General features: G+C 38.5%; 1 protein-coding gene across 18 annotated transcripts in view; it reads left to right on the forward strand.

Annotated features, from left to right (window-relative positions):
- MAPKAP1 (MAPK associated protein 1) overlaps positions 1–15,601 on the forward strand; it is a 236,174-nt gene that overhangs the window by 13,531 nt on the left and 207,042 nt on the right. For 14 of the 18 annotated variants that reach the window (XR_004959477.1, XM_036260486.1, XM_036260494.1 and 11 more), the window contains one exon: positions 13,125–13,452. Coding sequence is in view for 17 of the 18 variants with exons in the window: in XM_036260486.1 (XP_036116379.1) it covers positions 13,194–13,452 (259 nt within the window). In the remaining variant the exon portion in view is untranslated. Of the gene's footprint in view, positions 1–1,083; positions 1,106–3,328; positions 3,492–7,426; positions 7,594–8,178; positions 8,201–13,124; positions 13,453–15,601 lie in introns of those variants that run through there. The other 4 variants (XM_036260491.1, XM_036260487.1, XM_036260490.1 and 1 more) reach the window with 4 other exon arrangements.

Genomic DNA, 15,601 nt, shown 5'->3' on the forward strand with positions numbered 1-15,601 from the left:
TGATAAGAAATAAAATTGTTGGTGTGAAAAAGTAAAAAACAATAACTAAGTCTGAACTGTGATAGAGATTTATATAGGGTGGGGCAAAAGTAGCTTTACAGTTGTTCATATGGAAAATAATACAATAATTAATAATAATACAAGAATAAACCGAGCTTCACATACAGCTGTAAATCTACTTTTGCCCACCCTGTATATCCTAAACTGGGCAAAGGAAATTATTTAGTCATCTTTAACAATAAATACCTATTATTTATACTTCAGACTTATAAAATATGTTAATTATTTTGAACATATTTCAGCAACTGAAGCTTGGTTAATGACTTCAGAACAAATATATTGAGTTTTCAGTTTAGACTTCCCTAGGTAGTCATCAGGTATCAGAGTTTATTCCATTTGTACCTTCTGTCCATTAGTCTATGCTTAGAACATTCTCTTCCCACAGTTTTTGCAGTCCCGAGTGCTTATGGAATTTGAAATATTTCAGAGTAACCTTCACTTGGTGAGCTATTTGGAGTAAGCAACATTTCCATCAAGTGTATCTTAACATTCTTTGGGTGGGGGGAAGGGTGGTGAAAAAAACCTATTTCCCTCTATTTTTACTCTAATGCATGATTTGACTGTAATGTTTGTAATTTGCATTATATGTACCTTTTTTACTTTTTCCAGTTAAGGAGATTAAGAGTTTTACAATAATGTTAGGAGCACCATTCTCACTGAGGTAGTAGTTTAGTTCCTTTTGATTATATTTGGTATTAACTATTAAAGTTGTAGAAAGTACATGTGTGCCTAAGTCCCTTTTTTCCACGGTTGTTAAAAAGAATTGGATTTGTTTATATCTATAATTTAAAAAATATTACATATATTTTTATATGAAGAATATATCATACGTAAGCTTTCAGTCAGTTAAGCTTTTTACGTAATTGTTACCATTCATTTGTTCAGTCACTAATTGCTGAATATAGGCATATGTCTGGGAATTGAGGAATGAAAACTATAGACATTGACCCTCCTCTCATGGGACTTGCACTCTACTAATGGAAAGTACAGCCTAGTTTGAGAAGTACAACCTAGCTTGAGAAGTGTCACAGTGATGAGAGTAGAGGTGAGTACGGAGGAGTACCTACTCTGGACTTGATAAGTTTAAACCTTCCGGGGGCAGGTGATGTCTGTATTGAGATCTGAAGGGTGAAAAAGAAAGTAATGTCTAAGCCAGGCGGAAGAACAGAGAAAATTGTTCTAGACAGGAGTATATGTTCTAAGGATTAAAGAAAACTGAAAGTTGAGTATGGCTGGAGTAGAAAGAACTAACAGGGTAAGTTGAAGATGGGGCTACAGAGGTAGGTAAGGTTCAGTTATATTAAAGAGTTTGGAAATCATTAAAGGATTTCAAGACAAGTTAGGAAATAATTGCTATAGCTTAGGTGAGAGAGAGGCTTGGATTAGGTTATGGAGATCAAGAGAGTGAATGGGATCTAGAGAGAAGAGAAAACAGGTAATTAAAAGACAGTAGGCGTTATAGAAAGGAGTCAAAGATTCTAATTTGAACATTGTATTTGTTTTCTAATTTAAAGTATGGGAATAGGAATATGTGTTTGAGGTTAAAGAGAAGAGGTCCATAAGTCTTATTTTTCTATATGACCCAAAAATGTACTGGTTTTCTTTTAGGTGAATTGGGGAAATACTAGTATTTGAGTGTCACTTTGGGGTCTTACATTGTGACAATAGTGTTGTGAGGTATGTGATGTCTTACTGAAGTTCAGAGAAATTATGACTTTCCCAATTTTCTCAGTTGCTGTGTTGTAGGATTGGAAGCACACCCAAGCTCTCCAAAGCTTCTGTGTTTTCTTCTGTGCCATGTTGCCTTTTTGTTTTATCCCCTTCCATCTGTTTATTCCAAAGTGAAGAAGAGAATTACTTTCCAAGGACCAGGAGCTCGGTCGGTCTTTGACTTCCTGCGGTCAGCTCAGGTTTCATCCACACTCAAGGGAAGGGCATATCAAAGAGCCTGGAAGGGCTGCTAAGAGACAATAATTTCTGGAGCTGTCTTAGAATTCTGACTACCATGTGAACTTTCAGTTTGATGAAGGCAGTGGCCAGGTCTTTTTTTTTTTTTTGGTTAATTCTCATCCAAGGGTATTTTCCCATTGATTTTTAGAGAGCGTGGAAGGGAGGGAGGGAAAGAGAGAGAGAGAGGGAAACATCGATGTGAGAGAGACACAATGATCAGTTGCCTCCTGAATGACCCTAACTGGTGCCAGGGATTGAACCTGCAACCCAGGAGTATTAGGTATATGCCCTTGACCGTAATCAAACTCAAGACCCTTCAGTCCATGGGCTGATGCTCTAAGCACTGAGACACACTGGCCAGGGCAGTTGCCAAGTCTTTATAAATTTTTGCTCAGCATTGTATCTCCACTGTCTGGCACATAATAAGTACTTATAGATATTTGTCAAATGAATGAAATCAATGAATGAGTATTTGATAGGCAGTTGAGTGCTATTTATGGTTTTAGTTCCTATGCTGATAATTTCACATTGAGAAGCAGTCTAATTTCTTTGGCATTATTCATTTCTTTATTCTAGGTAAAACTATAAACATTTTTACCTGAAGTCTTAAAGTAAAACGTGAAATTATTTGTTTATTATCTTAAGTGTCAATCAAATCTGTTATGTCAGAGAAACACCCATTGGAAAAATAATTTAGGGCTACGTTGCACCAAATTAGCAGATTTCTTGTAACAGCCAGAAATGTTGGCAGGTTTGGAGTTTGGGGGTGGTGGGTGGTTAGGTTGTATGAAGTTTCACAGCTGTTGCTGCTAGTAAACAGTAAACAGTATTACTTTTTTTAAAAAATTCACCAGAGGACATTTTTGCATTTATCTTCAGATACAGCAGTAGGGAGAGAGCAGGGAAGAGAGAGAGAGAAACATTGAAGTAAGAGAGACATGTCGACTGGTTGCCCCCCAAGCGGGGCTGGGGACAAACCACAGCCGAGGTACACGCCCTTATTGGAAATTGAACCTGTAACTCTCTGGTCTGCGGGCCAGCACTCTACCGCTGAGCCAAACTGGCCAGTAGTAAATAGTATTTCAAAAACACTTTGAAGATACAGATTGTGCCCTGAAGATAAATGCAAAAATATATTCGGGTGAGGATAAAAAAAAAATACAGGTGTAGTATATTATAAGATAGACTGCAAATATGAATTAATTCTAAAAATAAATTTCTTATAGCATGATGCTTTAGGTGGCTCCTCCCGGGTTCTGTCGTGCCTTGATTTTTTATCTCTCTCCTCTGCCCTTCAGGTGTGTTCGCGGACGAGTTTGAGAAGCATTGTACTTATACCAGGATCCCTTTAACTGGATCTTAGTGAATGGTTACATTCAGAGACATTTCAGGTGGAGGTTAGCAGTACAAGAAAAGAAAAATCAAGAGATAGTGTCCCTTTGTCCAAAGGAGACATTTGTTAGGACAGACGACCTGTTCTGGTAGGTTGATGGGGGTCTGGCCTGCCCCAGATGTCCTTAGTCAGGGGGCCTCAGCAGGAAAGCTGTAAAGACATCCAATCCTCTCCATGTAGTCTTATCCTGGGCTTCTTCCCACGATTTATATATTTTCCAAAGAAAGTGACAGCAGAAGCTGCAAATTCTCCTGAGGCTGAGGTTCAGAAGTCCCACAACATAACTTCCCCTGCAATCTGTTGCTCAAACCAAATCACAATGTGAGCCCAGACTCTAGTAGTAGGGAAAATAGACTCCACCTCTTGGTGGGAGCAGCTGCAAAATTAGGCCTTTTAAAAATCCACCATGTGAGTAGGTTTTTTTTTTTTTATCCTCACCCAAGGACATTTTTTTCATTTTTTGTTCAGATAGAGTGGGAGGTAAAGAGAGGAAGAGTGAGAGAGAGAGAGAGAGAGAGAGAGAGAAACATCAACGTGAAAGGGACACATCTAGTGGCTGCCTCCTGCACTCATGACCCAACCAGGGCCAGGGACAAACTGCAACCGAGGTACGTGCCCTTAGCGGGAACCGAACCCGGGTCTCTCTGGACTGCAGGTCGATGCTCTAACTGGTGAGCCAAACCGGCCAGGGAGTGAGCGGATATTTGAGCAAGTTACTTAATTCCTTTAAGCCTTAATTTTTTAATCTGCAAAATGAGGGTAATACTAACACCTACATCCTGTGGTGGTTGTAAGGATGAAATATGTTGTTACATGAATAGTACACCTGATAGTACAAGCTCAGTAAATGTCGTATATTACTGTGGTTTTTCTGATTTGGCCTGATGAAAGCTTAGTCGTCCTTAATTGGGACCCTCTTCCTTCCTGACACCTGTAATTTTATTGTCTCTTAGAAATCATATTGTCTTTGTATCTCATTTGGTGGTTAGTATGTATTTATTGCCTTAGTTGCTGTTATGTCAGTGCAGGACATAGCTTAGCTGTGAAATCTGTAAGACTCTGGAGGGTGCAGGCCAGTGTTCATACACTTTTTCGTAGGATTCCCAGTGCCTAGCTTTCAATGCTGTTGAGTGAATGAATATCGTATTATTCAAAAGACGATACAAGCATTTCTTTTTTGCTGTTTTTGATTTAGTCTAGTAAGTACTTTTAGTTAAAATATAGAGGTAAAAATGTTTAAGGAAAAAATTAAACATCAGATATAGGATCTCACTATTTACTGTTTGATGAAATTAGGCATATTCACATAGAGAAGATTTTAATTCCTCAAGGGAGAAAAAAGCTTAATTTTTTGTTGGTCTAAAAAATAAATGAAGGTTTAATTTAGAATTAAATTGGAGAGAGTTAGAAAAAGAGATTTAAAAGCAATAAGGTGTATTTTATTTTAATAGTCATTTCAATTATTTTCAAATTCCAGGAGGTATGAATTTTGAACTCTAACTAGATTGAAGAATGTTGAAATCTTAGTAAAAACAAGGTCTGTTGGTTTTTTTTTATCCTCACCCGAGGACATTTTTTCATTTTTTTGTTCAGATAGAGTGGGAGGGAGGTAGGGAGGGAGGGAGAGAGAGAGAGAGGGAGAGAGAGAGAGAGAGAGAGAGAGAGAGAGAAAGAAACATCGACATGAAAGGGACACATCGAGTGGCTGCCTCCTGCATGAGCCAACTAGGGCCGGGGAAAAATTGCAACTGAGGTACGAGCTCTTAGCGGAAACTGAACCCGGGTCTCTGTGGAACACAGGCTTGCGCTCTAACTGCTGAGCCAAACCGACCAGGGTGGATCTATTGGTTTTTATAAATGGAAGACTTTGCATATAATAAGGCTTTCGTATTTCTAACTTGTCATTTCTTTTTGTGCAAAATAAATGTGAGTGCTTCTATAACACTCTTAAGGAATCCTGTATAAGAATCACATTTAACTTGCCTAATGCTAATAGCATGAAGTCGGGGTACAGTGTGGAAAGGTGAAAAAAAAATCTCGCATCTGCTGTTACATGTTGTTAACTCCCTCAGCAGATGTTAAATCATTTCAAGTACAATAATAGTGTGGGAGGTAAATTAACTAACCATTAACAATCTTATAAATACACAATTAACATGCCAACATTTATATGACACATTGATGGGGCAGCAGTAATTTTTGATTGGGAGTTTGCAGACCTTTGAGAAGCCTCAGGCTGTTGCTTATTCAGACAAGTTTTCACAGATTGCAGGTGAGGGGACTTGAAGTCTGTCTGGCAGAGAGAAGTGAGTGTATAGAGTGTTTTTAAAGTTCAAAAAGGGGAATTTCTGCCCTAGCTGGTTTGGCTCAACAGTTAGAGCATTGGCCCGTGGACCAGAGGGCAACCTCAGTTGCAGTTTCTCCCCAGCCTCGGTTGGGGTCGTGTGGGTGGCAACCACTCAGTGTGTCGCTCTCACGTGGATGTTTCTCCCTCTCTCTCTTTCTCTCTCTTCTTCCCTCTCTTCCTCCCACTCTATCTGAGGATAAATGCAAAAATGTCCTCTGGCTGAACTTGAGTATTTTAAGCCATATTGCTACCTATCTCAGGTCCTTAGGGAGTGCAGAAGTATACGGAGGGCTCATTTGCTTATAATGGGGTTATATAAACAGAATATTTCAGGTATGGACTTTGTAGCTGAAGTTGCAGGAATCTCTAGGGATTTTCAAAGATATTTTGACCTAACAGAATTTAAAGGACACCCTTTCTCTGTGGTTTCAGGTCAGCAGGTAGATGATCTCCGAAGTTCCTTTCATGAGTAAAATGTGACTTTTATATTTCAGTGACCACTATGTGCAGTTTATTTCTTGTTGTTGTACAAATCTCTGTTGTATTAGCGGAGGGGAGGCTATGTAAGGGTATAGTCTACTGCATAACTCATTTGCTATCTTACATTTTTCTTTTCTTTTTTTTTTTTAATCCTCACTGGAGGACATTTGTGCATTTATCTTCAGATAGTGTGGGAGGGAGAGAGGGAGGAAGAGTGAGAGAGAAAAACATCGCTGTGAGAGGGATACGTCGACTGGTTACCACCCACACGATCCCAACTGGAGCCAGGGACAAACTGCAACCCGGGTACGTGCCCTTAGTGGGACTGAACCCGGATCTCTTTGGTCCACTGGCCAATGCTCTAACTGCTGAGCCAAACCAATCAGGGCTGTCTTACATTTTTCACACAGACCCAAGGAAGAAATTTCTGTTAGGCCCCAGAACCCAAAGACCTCAACATCAGGATTTTAAAAAATCATGTTTATTATGACTAATATAATTCTTTGTTTAGAGAAACTGTATAGTGGTTAAGATCCCAAGCTCTAGAATTTGATTCTTGTACTTATTAGCGGTCTGGCTTTTGGCAGTTTTCTTAACCTTTCAGTATTTTTATCTGTAAAATGGGCATAAAAATAGTAATTATATAATAGGGTTATTTTGATAGCTATATGAATTAATCAAAGTAAAAAGGAAAGAACAAGTTTAGCTTTCTAATAAGTTAAGGTTAGCTATAATTGCTTTTTGTTTCTGAGATTCTGCAGTCTACCTATAGAAAATGTATAAGATCTTTTGGCATGCGCCAGCTTGTAGATTCATTCTGAGTTACTTCCCCATTTTCACTTTTCTCATCTGCTCTTTCACTGTGTTGTACCATGTGTTTTTCTATAAGCTATTACAAATAAAGTTTGGAGGGTGTATGTGTATCAAGTTATTAAAAATATACTTATACTATGTTGGCCAGTGTGGCTCAGTTGATTGTAGTGCCGACCCGTACACTGAAAGGTTGCGGGTTCGATCCACTGTCAGGGCACTTAACGGGTAGGTAACTGATTGATGTTTCTCTCTCTCTCTCTTTCCTTCCCCTCCTCCTTCCCTCCCCCACTTTCCCTCTGTTTAGAGCATGTCCCAAGTTACCACAGGCAAATTACATGATCATTAATGAACACAAATGGTTATGTAAAGTGGTAATAACATCCAAGTTGCACCTGGAACCACACTTAGCCCATAGTAGGAACTTGATAAATACTTGTTAAATGAAGTATAAAAGGAGACCCGTCCAGTTCATTAAAAATGGTCGTGTCATTTTGGGACATCTCTTACCATCCTCCTACGTTGCACGATGTCTTCATTGCTTCCATATTTGGTAAGACAAATCTATATGTTTTGAGGAGCCTGAAGTTAAAAAGTGGGAGAACCTTTGAAAGGTTGGACATCTTAGGGGAACAGATCTCCTGGAACCTGAAGTTATTGTTTATCTGATAGCCTAAAAGCATGAAAAAAGGACCAACTATCTGAGAGTCAAAGATTGGTGACATCCAGGAAAGTCATTCAAGGCCCAAAGAGATAGCATTTGTAAAAGTGGAGAGCAGCAATTCTAAACGATGTTCAGTGAAACTGTTATACATCGATTTATTTTAGTTTTCATAGCAGAAAGAATATTTAGGGATCAGATATGTTGTATTAATAGAGTCCCCACTCTTGGAACTTCACAATTTACATTAGTAGTTTAAAAGCTTTGAAAAGTGGTATAAACAGCAAGAAGAAAACATGCAAGTTTGTTTAATCTGGCACTTCATAGACCTTTTATTTAATTATTATTTTTTTGTGCTCATCAAAGGATTTTTTTTTTTTTTTTTCAGATAGAGTAGGAGTGAGGGGGAGAGAAAGACACACATTGATGTCAGAGAGACACTTCAACTGATTGCCTCCTGCATAACCCTGACCAGGGCTGGGGACAAACTGCAACTGAGGTACGTGCCCTTGATCAGAATCAAACCCATGACTCTTTGGTCCGAGGGCCGATGCTCTAACCGTGGAGAAAACCAGCCAGGGCACTTCATAGACCTTTAAAGAAATTTTTTTTTCTATATTGATTTTAGAGAGAGAGGAAGGGAGAGGGAGAGAGAGATAGAAACATCGATGAGACAGGACATCAATTGGCTGCCTCCTGCATGCCCCCCACTGGGGATCAGGCCCACAACCTGGGCAGGTGTCCTGCCTGGGAATTGAACCGGCGACCTCTTGGTGCATGGGTCAGTGCTCAACCACTGAGCCACACCGGCTGGGCTCATAGACCTTTTAAAAACTTAAAAAACTTGTGGTAGCCCTGGCCTGTTTGGCTCAATGGTTAGAGCATCGGCCTACGGTCCAGAGAGACCCGGGTTCAGTTCCCGCTAAGGGCATGTAACTTGGTTGCAGTTTGTCCCCGGCCCTGGTTGGGTTGTGCGGTGGCGGCCACTCGATGTGTCCCTTTCACGTCGATGTCTCTCTCTCTCTCTCTCTCTCTCTCTCTCTCTCTCCCTCCCTCCCTCCCACTCTATCTGAACAAAAAATGGAAAAATGTCCTCGAGTGAGGATAAAAGAACACACACAAAAACTTGTGATAAAATATATATAACATAAAATTTACCATTTTAACTTTTTAAGTGTACAATTCAGAGCCATTAAGTATGTTCACATTGTTGTGCAACCATCACCCCCATGTTTCTATAGAACTTTTCCATCATCCAAGATTATCCTCTCTAAACAGAGTCCTATTTTTCTGAACCCCTGCCAACATTAGTTTTAAACATCTTTAATCTTCCCATAACTGATCAGAGAAAATAACTTGTTTTTAATCTGTGTTCAGAATATCTGTGTGTTAGAAATCAAATCTACCTTCAAATGATAATTTGCTGCTTTTAAAGTGATTTAAAACATATTCTTTGGTTTGGAAAAGTAGTGTTGGAATAAGTTGATAGTGTCCCAAGGTGACAGTTTTGAAGAGCACATTGAAGAGAAGTTCTTGTATCTGTATTAATAGAAAAAAAGCAATCCTTTCTTTATAATCTCACTTACCCATTACATGCTCATATATGTCTAATTTCTACAACAGAATTGTATAGTCCTTGGAAGCCAGGCAGCAACATTTTTTGAATTCTTGCCATGTGTAAGATCCTTTGTTACTAGAAGGAAAGTGGTGTTGTAGCCCCTGTCCTTTTGGGACTTACAGTCTGAATCCTCAAGTACTTGTCATAGGAGGTAGAAAGCACATTTCTCAGACAGTACTTTGGAGAGCTCCCTATCAGAACTGGTATTGCCCTGGCCAGTGTGGTTCAATTGATTGGGTGCCGTCCTGTGCTTGGAAAGGTTGCTGGTTCGATCCTGGGTAGGGGGTGTGCAGGAGGCAGCCAATTGAGATTTCACTCTCCCTCTCCCTCCCTCTCTCTAAAAAAATCAATTAAAAAAATTTTTTTTTAAAAGGAACTGGTATTGAATGCATATTTGTTGAGTGAGTCATACAGACTCCTCATTGTATGAAGTCATAATGTATTAATAGAGAGGATGTCTTCTCATGTTGGGGTGTTTTAAGGGCTCTGTTCTGTAAGGATAAAATTAGGGAATTGGGCCCAGCTGGTGTGGCTCAGTGGCTTAAGTGTAGTCTTGTGGACTGAGAGGTCCCAGTTCCATTCCTGGTCATGGCACATGCCCAGGTTTCTGACTCGATCCCCAGTAGGGGGCATGCAGGAAGCAGCCAGTCGATGTTTCTCTCTCACATTTATGTTTCTATCTTTCCATCTTTCTCTAAAAAATCAGTAAAAATATATTATATAAAAAGGTTGGGAAGTTGGTGTGTGCAGTCATAAGTGTTTGCCCATAACTCTTTTCTTCATAAGAGGTGATGGAGCCAATACATTTTTTTGAAAAGATTCTGTTGAGGATACTTCAGTATACTTGTGTTGCTTTGCACTTTACCAATTGACTTCTTAGTGTCAGAACACCCATTAAATGTGTTCCTCACTGATGCCCTTGTTTTTGCAGGGGTGACCTATTTAATGTGAAGTTGAAAGCACCTGCCTCTCTTTTGCTGGCAACTAGTTCCCTTCCTTTTATGGGGAAGACCTTATTGTGATTGCTATAAGAATGTTTGCAGCTCTGGTGATCTGTGATCCTGTGATTCTGTTACAAAACAAATACTCTCATCAGTAATTCTATGGTTGTATACATCTTTTTGTGGCTATATAATAAGTTTTATATATGTGTGTGTGTGAAATTTAAATGCTCCCCTTTAATTCTGTAATAATTTTTTGATTAATACATTTAAAATGGTGGGCTGACCTTAACATTTCTGAGACTGAATGCCTCAGAAACTTGACACATAGAAGAATCACATTGTATTAGGAGATATACCTGGTCAGTGTTAGAGTGTAAGCTTTTTTTTATTAGTCCTCACCTGAGGATATTTTTGCATTGATGTTTAGAGAGAATGTGAGGGAAAGAGAGAGAGAGAGAGAGAGAGAGAGAGAGAGAGAGAGAGAGAAACAGAAATATCAGTGTAAGAGAGACACATGGATTGGTTGCCTCCCACATGACCCCAACTGGAGCCGGGGATTGAACCTGCAACCCAGGTATGTGCCCTTGAGCGGAATGGAACCCGAGACCTTCGGTTCTCAGGTTGATGCTCTAACCGCTGATCCGAACCGGCCAGGGCAGGTATTAACTTTTTTTGACTTAGGGATGCCTTCCTTAACTTTGCATTTCCCATTAGCCTCAATGTAAAATAAGTACTCAGTGAATATATTTAAAGGGAAAAAAGCTAAGGTTAATGTAATTCACTTGGTTAGAGATGCTCCTCAGTTAAACTTTTTCTTAATCTCAGTGTCTTTATTTTAGGACCCAAGTGATGTCAATAGAATATGTTACCAGGCAAATTTTAAAACCTGAATTAGCTATAATTTATTAATTAGACTTCCCCCATGTTTCGTTTCTAGAAGAAACAGGTGACAAGAAAATCTAGTGTTATAGGTGTTTTGAGAAATTCCAGAACTGTTTGAAGGAACATATTCAGTCCAGCTTTCACATCATTGTACTTCCTAATTATTTCAGAGGAGCAGGGAGGTGACGAAGTTGACCTGCAGAGTTCTCTGTCACAAAGGAAACACACACTTAATTTACTTACTGTGAAGTTACTAGAAAAGGGCAAATTGTTGATATGTTTTAGAATTACTTTAAACAAAAAATTGAAAGCTGAAATTGGTGATGGTATTTTTTTTTATCATCATCATTATTATTAATAGCAGCTAATATTTAGTGATGTTCCAGGTACTCTTTGGAGCACTCTATCTGCATTATCTTCTGTATGAGACTCCCATCTTATTTATTTATTTTTATCCTTACTTGAGGACATTTTTTCCATTTTTATGTTCAGAATGGGGGGGGGAGAGGAAGGGGGAGGGAGGAGAGAGAGAGAAACATTGACTCGAAAGGAACACATTAAGTGGTTGCCACCCACACGACCCAACCAGGGCCGGGGACAAACTGCAACCGAGGTATGTGCCCTTAGCGGGAACCGAACCCAGGTCTCTGGACTTGAGGCCGATGCTCTAACCGCTGAGACAAACCGGCCAGGTCGAGACTCCCATTTTAAAATGAAGAAAGAAAATGGGCTCAAAGAAGTTAACGTTATTTTGACCAGGATCACATGCTAGCAAGTGATAGGGGCCAGGATTTGAAGCCAGTTTTACCTGTAGGGCCTTAGGTTCTTTTTTTTTTATATCCTGACCTGAGGACATTTTTCCAGTTTTTGTTCAGATAGAGTGGGAGGGAGAGAGAAAGAGAGAGAAACATCGATGTAAAAGGGACACATCAAGTGGCTGCCTCCCGCACGACCCAACCAGGGCCGGGGACAAACTGCAACCGAGGTACGTGCCATTAGCGGGAACCGAACCCGGGTCTCTCTGGACCGCAGGCTGACGCTCTAACCGCTGAGCCAAACCGACCAGGGCGGGTCTTAGGTTCTTAACCACTGTTCTGTAATATTTTCTTTGTTGAGTATTCCCATCTAACTGAGGAGGTACCATCTTGTTCCCAGAATAAATAGCATTGCAGTTTTAGCAGGATTCAGGAAGCAGTTCTTATAATTAGGATTCTAAAATAAGGAATTAATCTGGTAACAGACAAGTTTGATTAATAAGTTTGTTTTAAAAGCACAATGCTATCTTAAATCAGAAGAAAAGAAAATATATTTATTGAACAAAATTACTTTGTTGGTACATTTTTGTGAAGTTCTTAGTAACTCAGAAAATGTTGTCTGTGACCTTTTAGATACTTCACCAACCATATGACGGGGGAATATAAACTGAAAAAAATGCAGTTTTATACTTTAGCACATCATTTCAGGAAAATACAACTTGTTCTTCTATCACCTAAAGTAATGAGAAGACTGATGGAATAAAGGGAGAAAGAAAGGAAAATGTATTGTTTATGCTTTATAAAAATGTTATTTTCTTTACTGACTTAAACATTTCTTTATTTTTATTTTATTGATTTTAGAGAGAGAGAAACATGCCTCCTGCATGTACCCCCACTGGGGATCAGGCCCACAACCTGGACATGTGCCCTGACCAGGAATCGAACCAAGACCTCTCAGTCCCTGGGATAACGTTCAATCCACTGAGCCACACCAGCCAGGCACAAGCATCTTTTGGTACCATGGAGATCTCATTGACTAGAGCCTTAGTCCATAGTGCTTATAAGAATTTCCTTTCAGCTTAAACTTAATTCTTTTAAACTCCTAAGTACAGGAATAAATGTTGATTTTCAAGGTAGCATTTTATCACATTGAATTTGTTTGAAAAATGATTCAGTCATTTTCTGCCTTATTCTTAAATATTGCTATGTACATCATGTTTCTAGGTAGGTGAGCCCGTGAAACAATATGAAGAGGAGAAAATAGCCTTTTAAGGAAATTGGCCCACAGAAAGGATGGCCTTCTTGGACAATCCAACTATCATTCTAGCTCATATTCGACAGTCACATGTGACCAGTGATGACACAGGAATGTGTGAGATGGTTCTTATTGATCATGATGTTGACCTAGAGAAGATTCATCCTCCTTCAATGCCTGGAGACAGTGGGTCAGAAATTCAGGGAAGCAATGGTGAGACTCAGGGCTATGTATATGCCCAGTCAGTCGATATTACCTCAAGTTGGGACTTTGGTATTAGAAGACGCTCAAATACAGGTAAACATTGTCTTTTAATCATGTCTTTTAAGTTTTAAATCAGTAAACAATCTTATAGAATAATGTATAATGTTGGACTGGTTTAATGGGAAAGTCTCTGCATAAATAGGAACGTGCATGTATTAACACCAAGAGTGAATCAAAGCAATATGTCCATCTCTGGCACTTAATGGAGAGCCTCTGGAATGATACTATTAGAAAAAATAGACAGACAAGGAATAAGAAATTAGAAGAGGAATAGTGGAAAAGTTGGCTATGAGAGGCATGTTGGATGTTCTGTTTTCTAAAAAGTCTGTAGAAAGGACCGTCGACTTGTTTGAGTATCTTCAACCGAGCAACATTAGTCTTAGTAGGTAGATTTCCTAGAGGCAGATTTCATTCAGGTTGACATAATACAGGGCCTTTTATACAGGCAGCTGATCAGCCAAGGAGGGCTGCTACCTGAGACAGTTCTTGCCCTTGGAAGAATTGTAAGGGTTGGGGGATTAGGAAGAGACAGCTGAATATTTATTAGGGCTGCTTTTAATAGGAATTTCTACATTGGGTGTGAGATTAGAAAAGGTGCTCCTGTTTTTGATATATTACTTGATTTTCTTAAGTTGATCTCTACACTTTGATCTTTGTGGCTTAAAAGTGCTCAACTTGTAATATATATATATTTTGGAAGCATTTCAAAGGAAATGTGATGAACCAAGACCTTTACTTAGATAAATTATTTAAAGTATATAATGTAGTTCTATGACAGGGTATTTTAAGAGATTTTTTGGGGAGGGTATTCAGAAAATATAATGTAATCAGTAGCAGTAACCTGCTAACTCCCAGGAAAAGTCGTAGCAGGAGATGTAGTAGAACATTGAAAATATTTCCATGAAGGAGACTGCAGGTAGAGCAGGATACAATTTACAGGGACAGGCATGTTAAGGTTTTGTTTCAGAATTCACTGTTCTGTGACATCCACAAAGAATAATTTGTTCTCTTGGTGAAAATAATTAATAGCATTTTCTAGTATCTAAAGGAACTTTTATCAAAATAGAATTTGAGTGAAGGTTTGAATATAATTTAGAACCATTGATTCTCAGTTCTCTTGTTAAAACTGACTTTCTTGTAGGTTATTGAGATGATATCTTATACGACAGGTTGAATGGATTTCAGTAGGAGAATGCTGCTCAATTGAGAGCTTCTTGATTATATTACTTTGGCTGTACCCTTCACATTTATTAATTGCAATCGAATGGAGTGAGATTTGGTTAGATATAGTGGCATTGTCAGAATGCTTTTGCCAGCATAGTTTAAATTTTTGGCAAGTTAGTTTGTGTTTTCCTACCACGGTGCTAAGGCAGGAGTGTATGATTTCCTACCTTGAAAGGGAAATTTACTCATTTATTTTTTGTTAGTATTGTGCCACAATAGGAAGTACAAGAGGGAACTAATTTTGAGAGTTGGCACTAATTGTGACTTTCTTTTCCATTGGTCTCGATATCTGTAGCAGTTGTTAATGTATGCTGGACAATATTTATTTTAAAGATCACTTCAACTGATTTTTGAAGGTTGATCAGCCTGTAGTAATATAATCACAAATGCATAATTTTAGGTGATGATTTGTTATTGTTGTTGGAATTTCTTAAGATAGCACTTATATGCTAATAATTAATTAAGATTGTGTGGTGTCCTGTGACCAAGGAATTTACTTCTTTATCCTTTCAGCATATCTTAAAATTTTGTATAAGAAAAATTGTTCATTTTAAGATTTGACTAATGCTACAAAGATACAAATCATTTATTTTACTACCTATAAACTGTTTCAGCCCACTGAAGAAAAGCTATGCTAATTTATATAGCTTTGACATTTTATAATTTTCATGATTTTTAGATAAAGGATTTTATATTTAAAACTTTAATAGTCTAGTCTGAGTTCATTTATCTTTAATTTTTGAAACGGGTAGAGTAATTCATAACAGTAATTTTATTCCTGTAATGTAATATTCACTTCAGTTCATTTGTGCATTAAAATTCCTTTAAGACCGTTATTAATGATTTATATAATGAAATGTCATATTAATCACAGAAGTTTTCACATTTTATTATTCTCTTCCATGTTAATACTATCTTTATGATCTCTATTAATGTTTTATATCCTCTAATTTCAATT

The sequence above is a fragment of the Molossus molossus genome, unplaced genomic scaffold (genome assembly GCF_014108415.1).
Source record: "Molossus molossus isolate mMolMol1 unplaced genomic scaffold, mMolMol1.p scaffold_m16_p_14, whole genome shotgun sequence".
Taxonomy (NCBI): domain Eukaryota; kingdom Metazoa; phylum Chordata; class Mammalia; order Chiroptera; family Molossidae; genus Molossus; species Molossus molossus.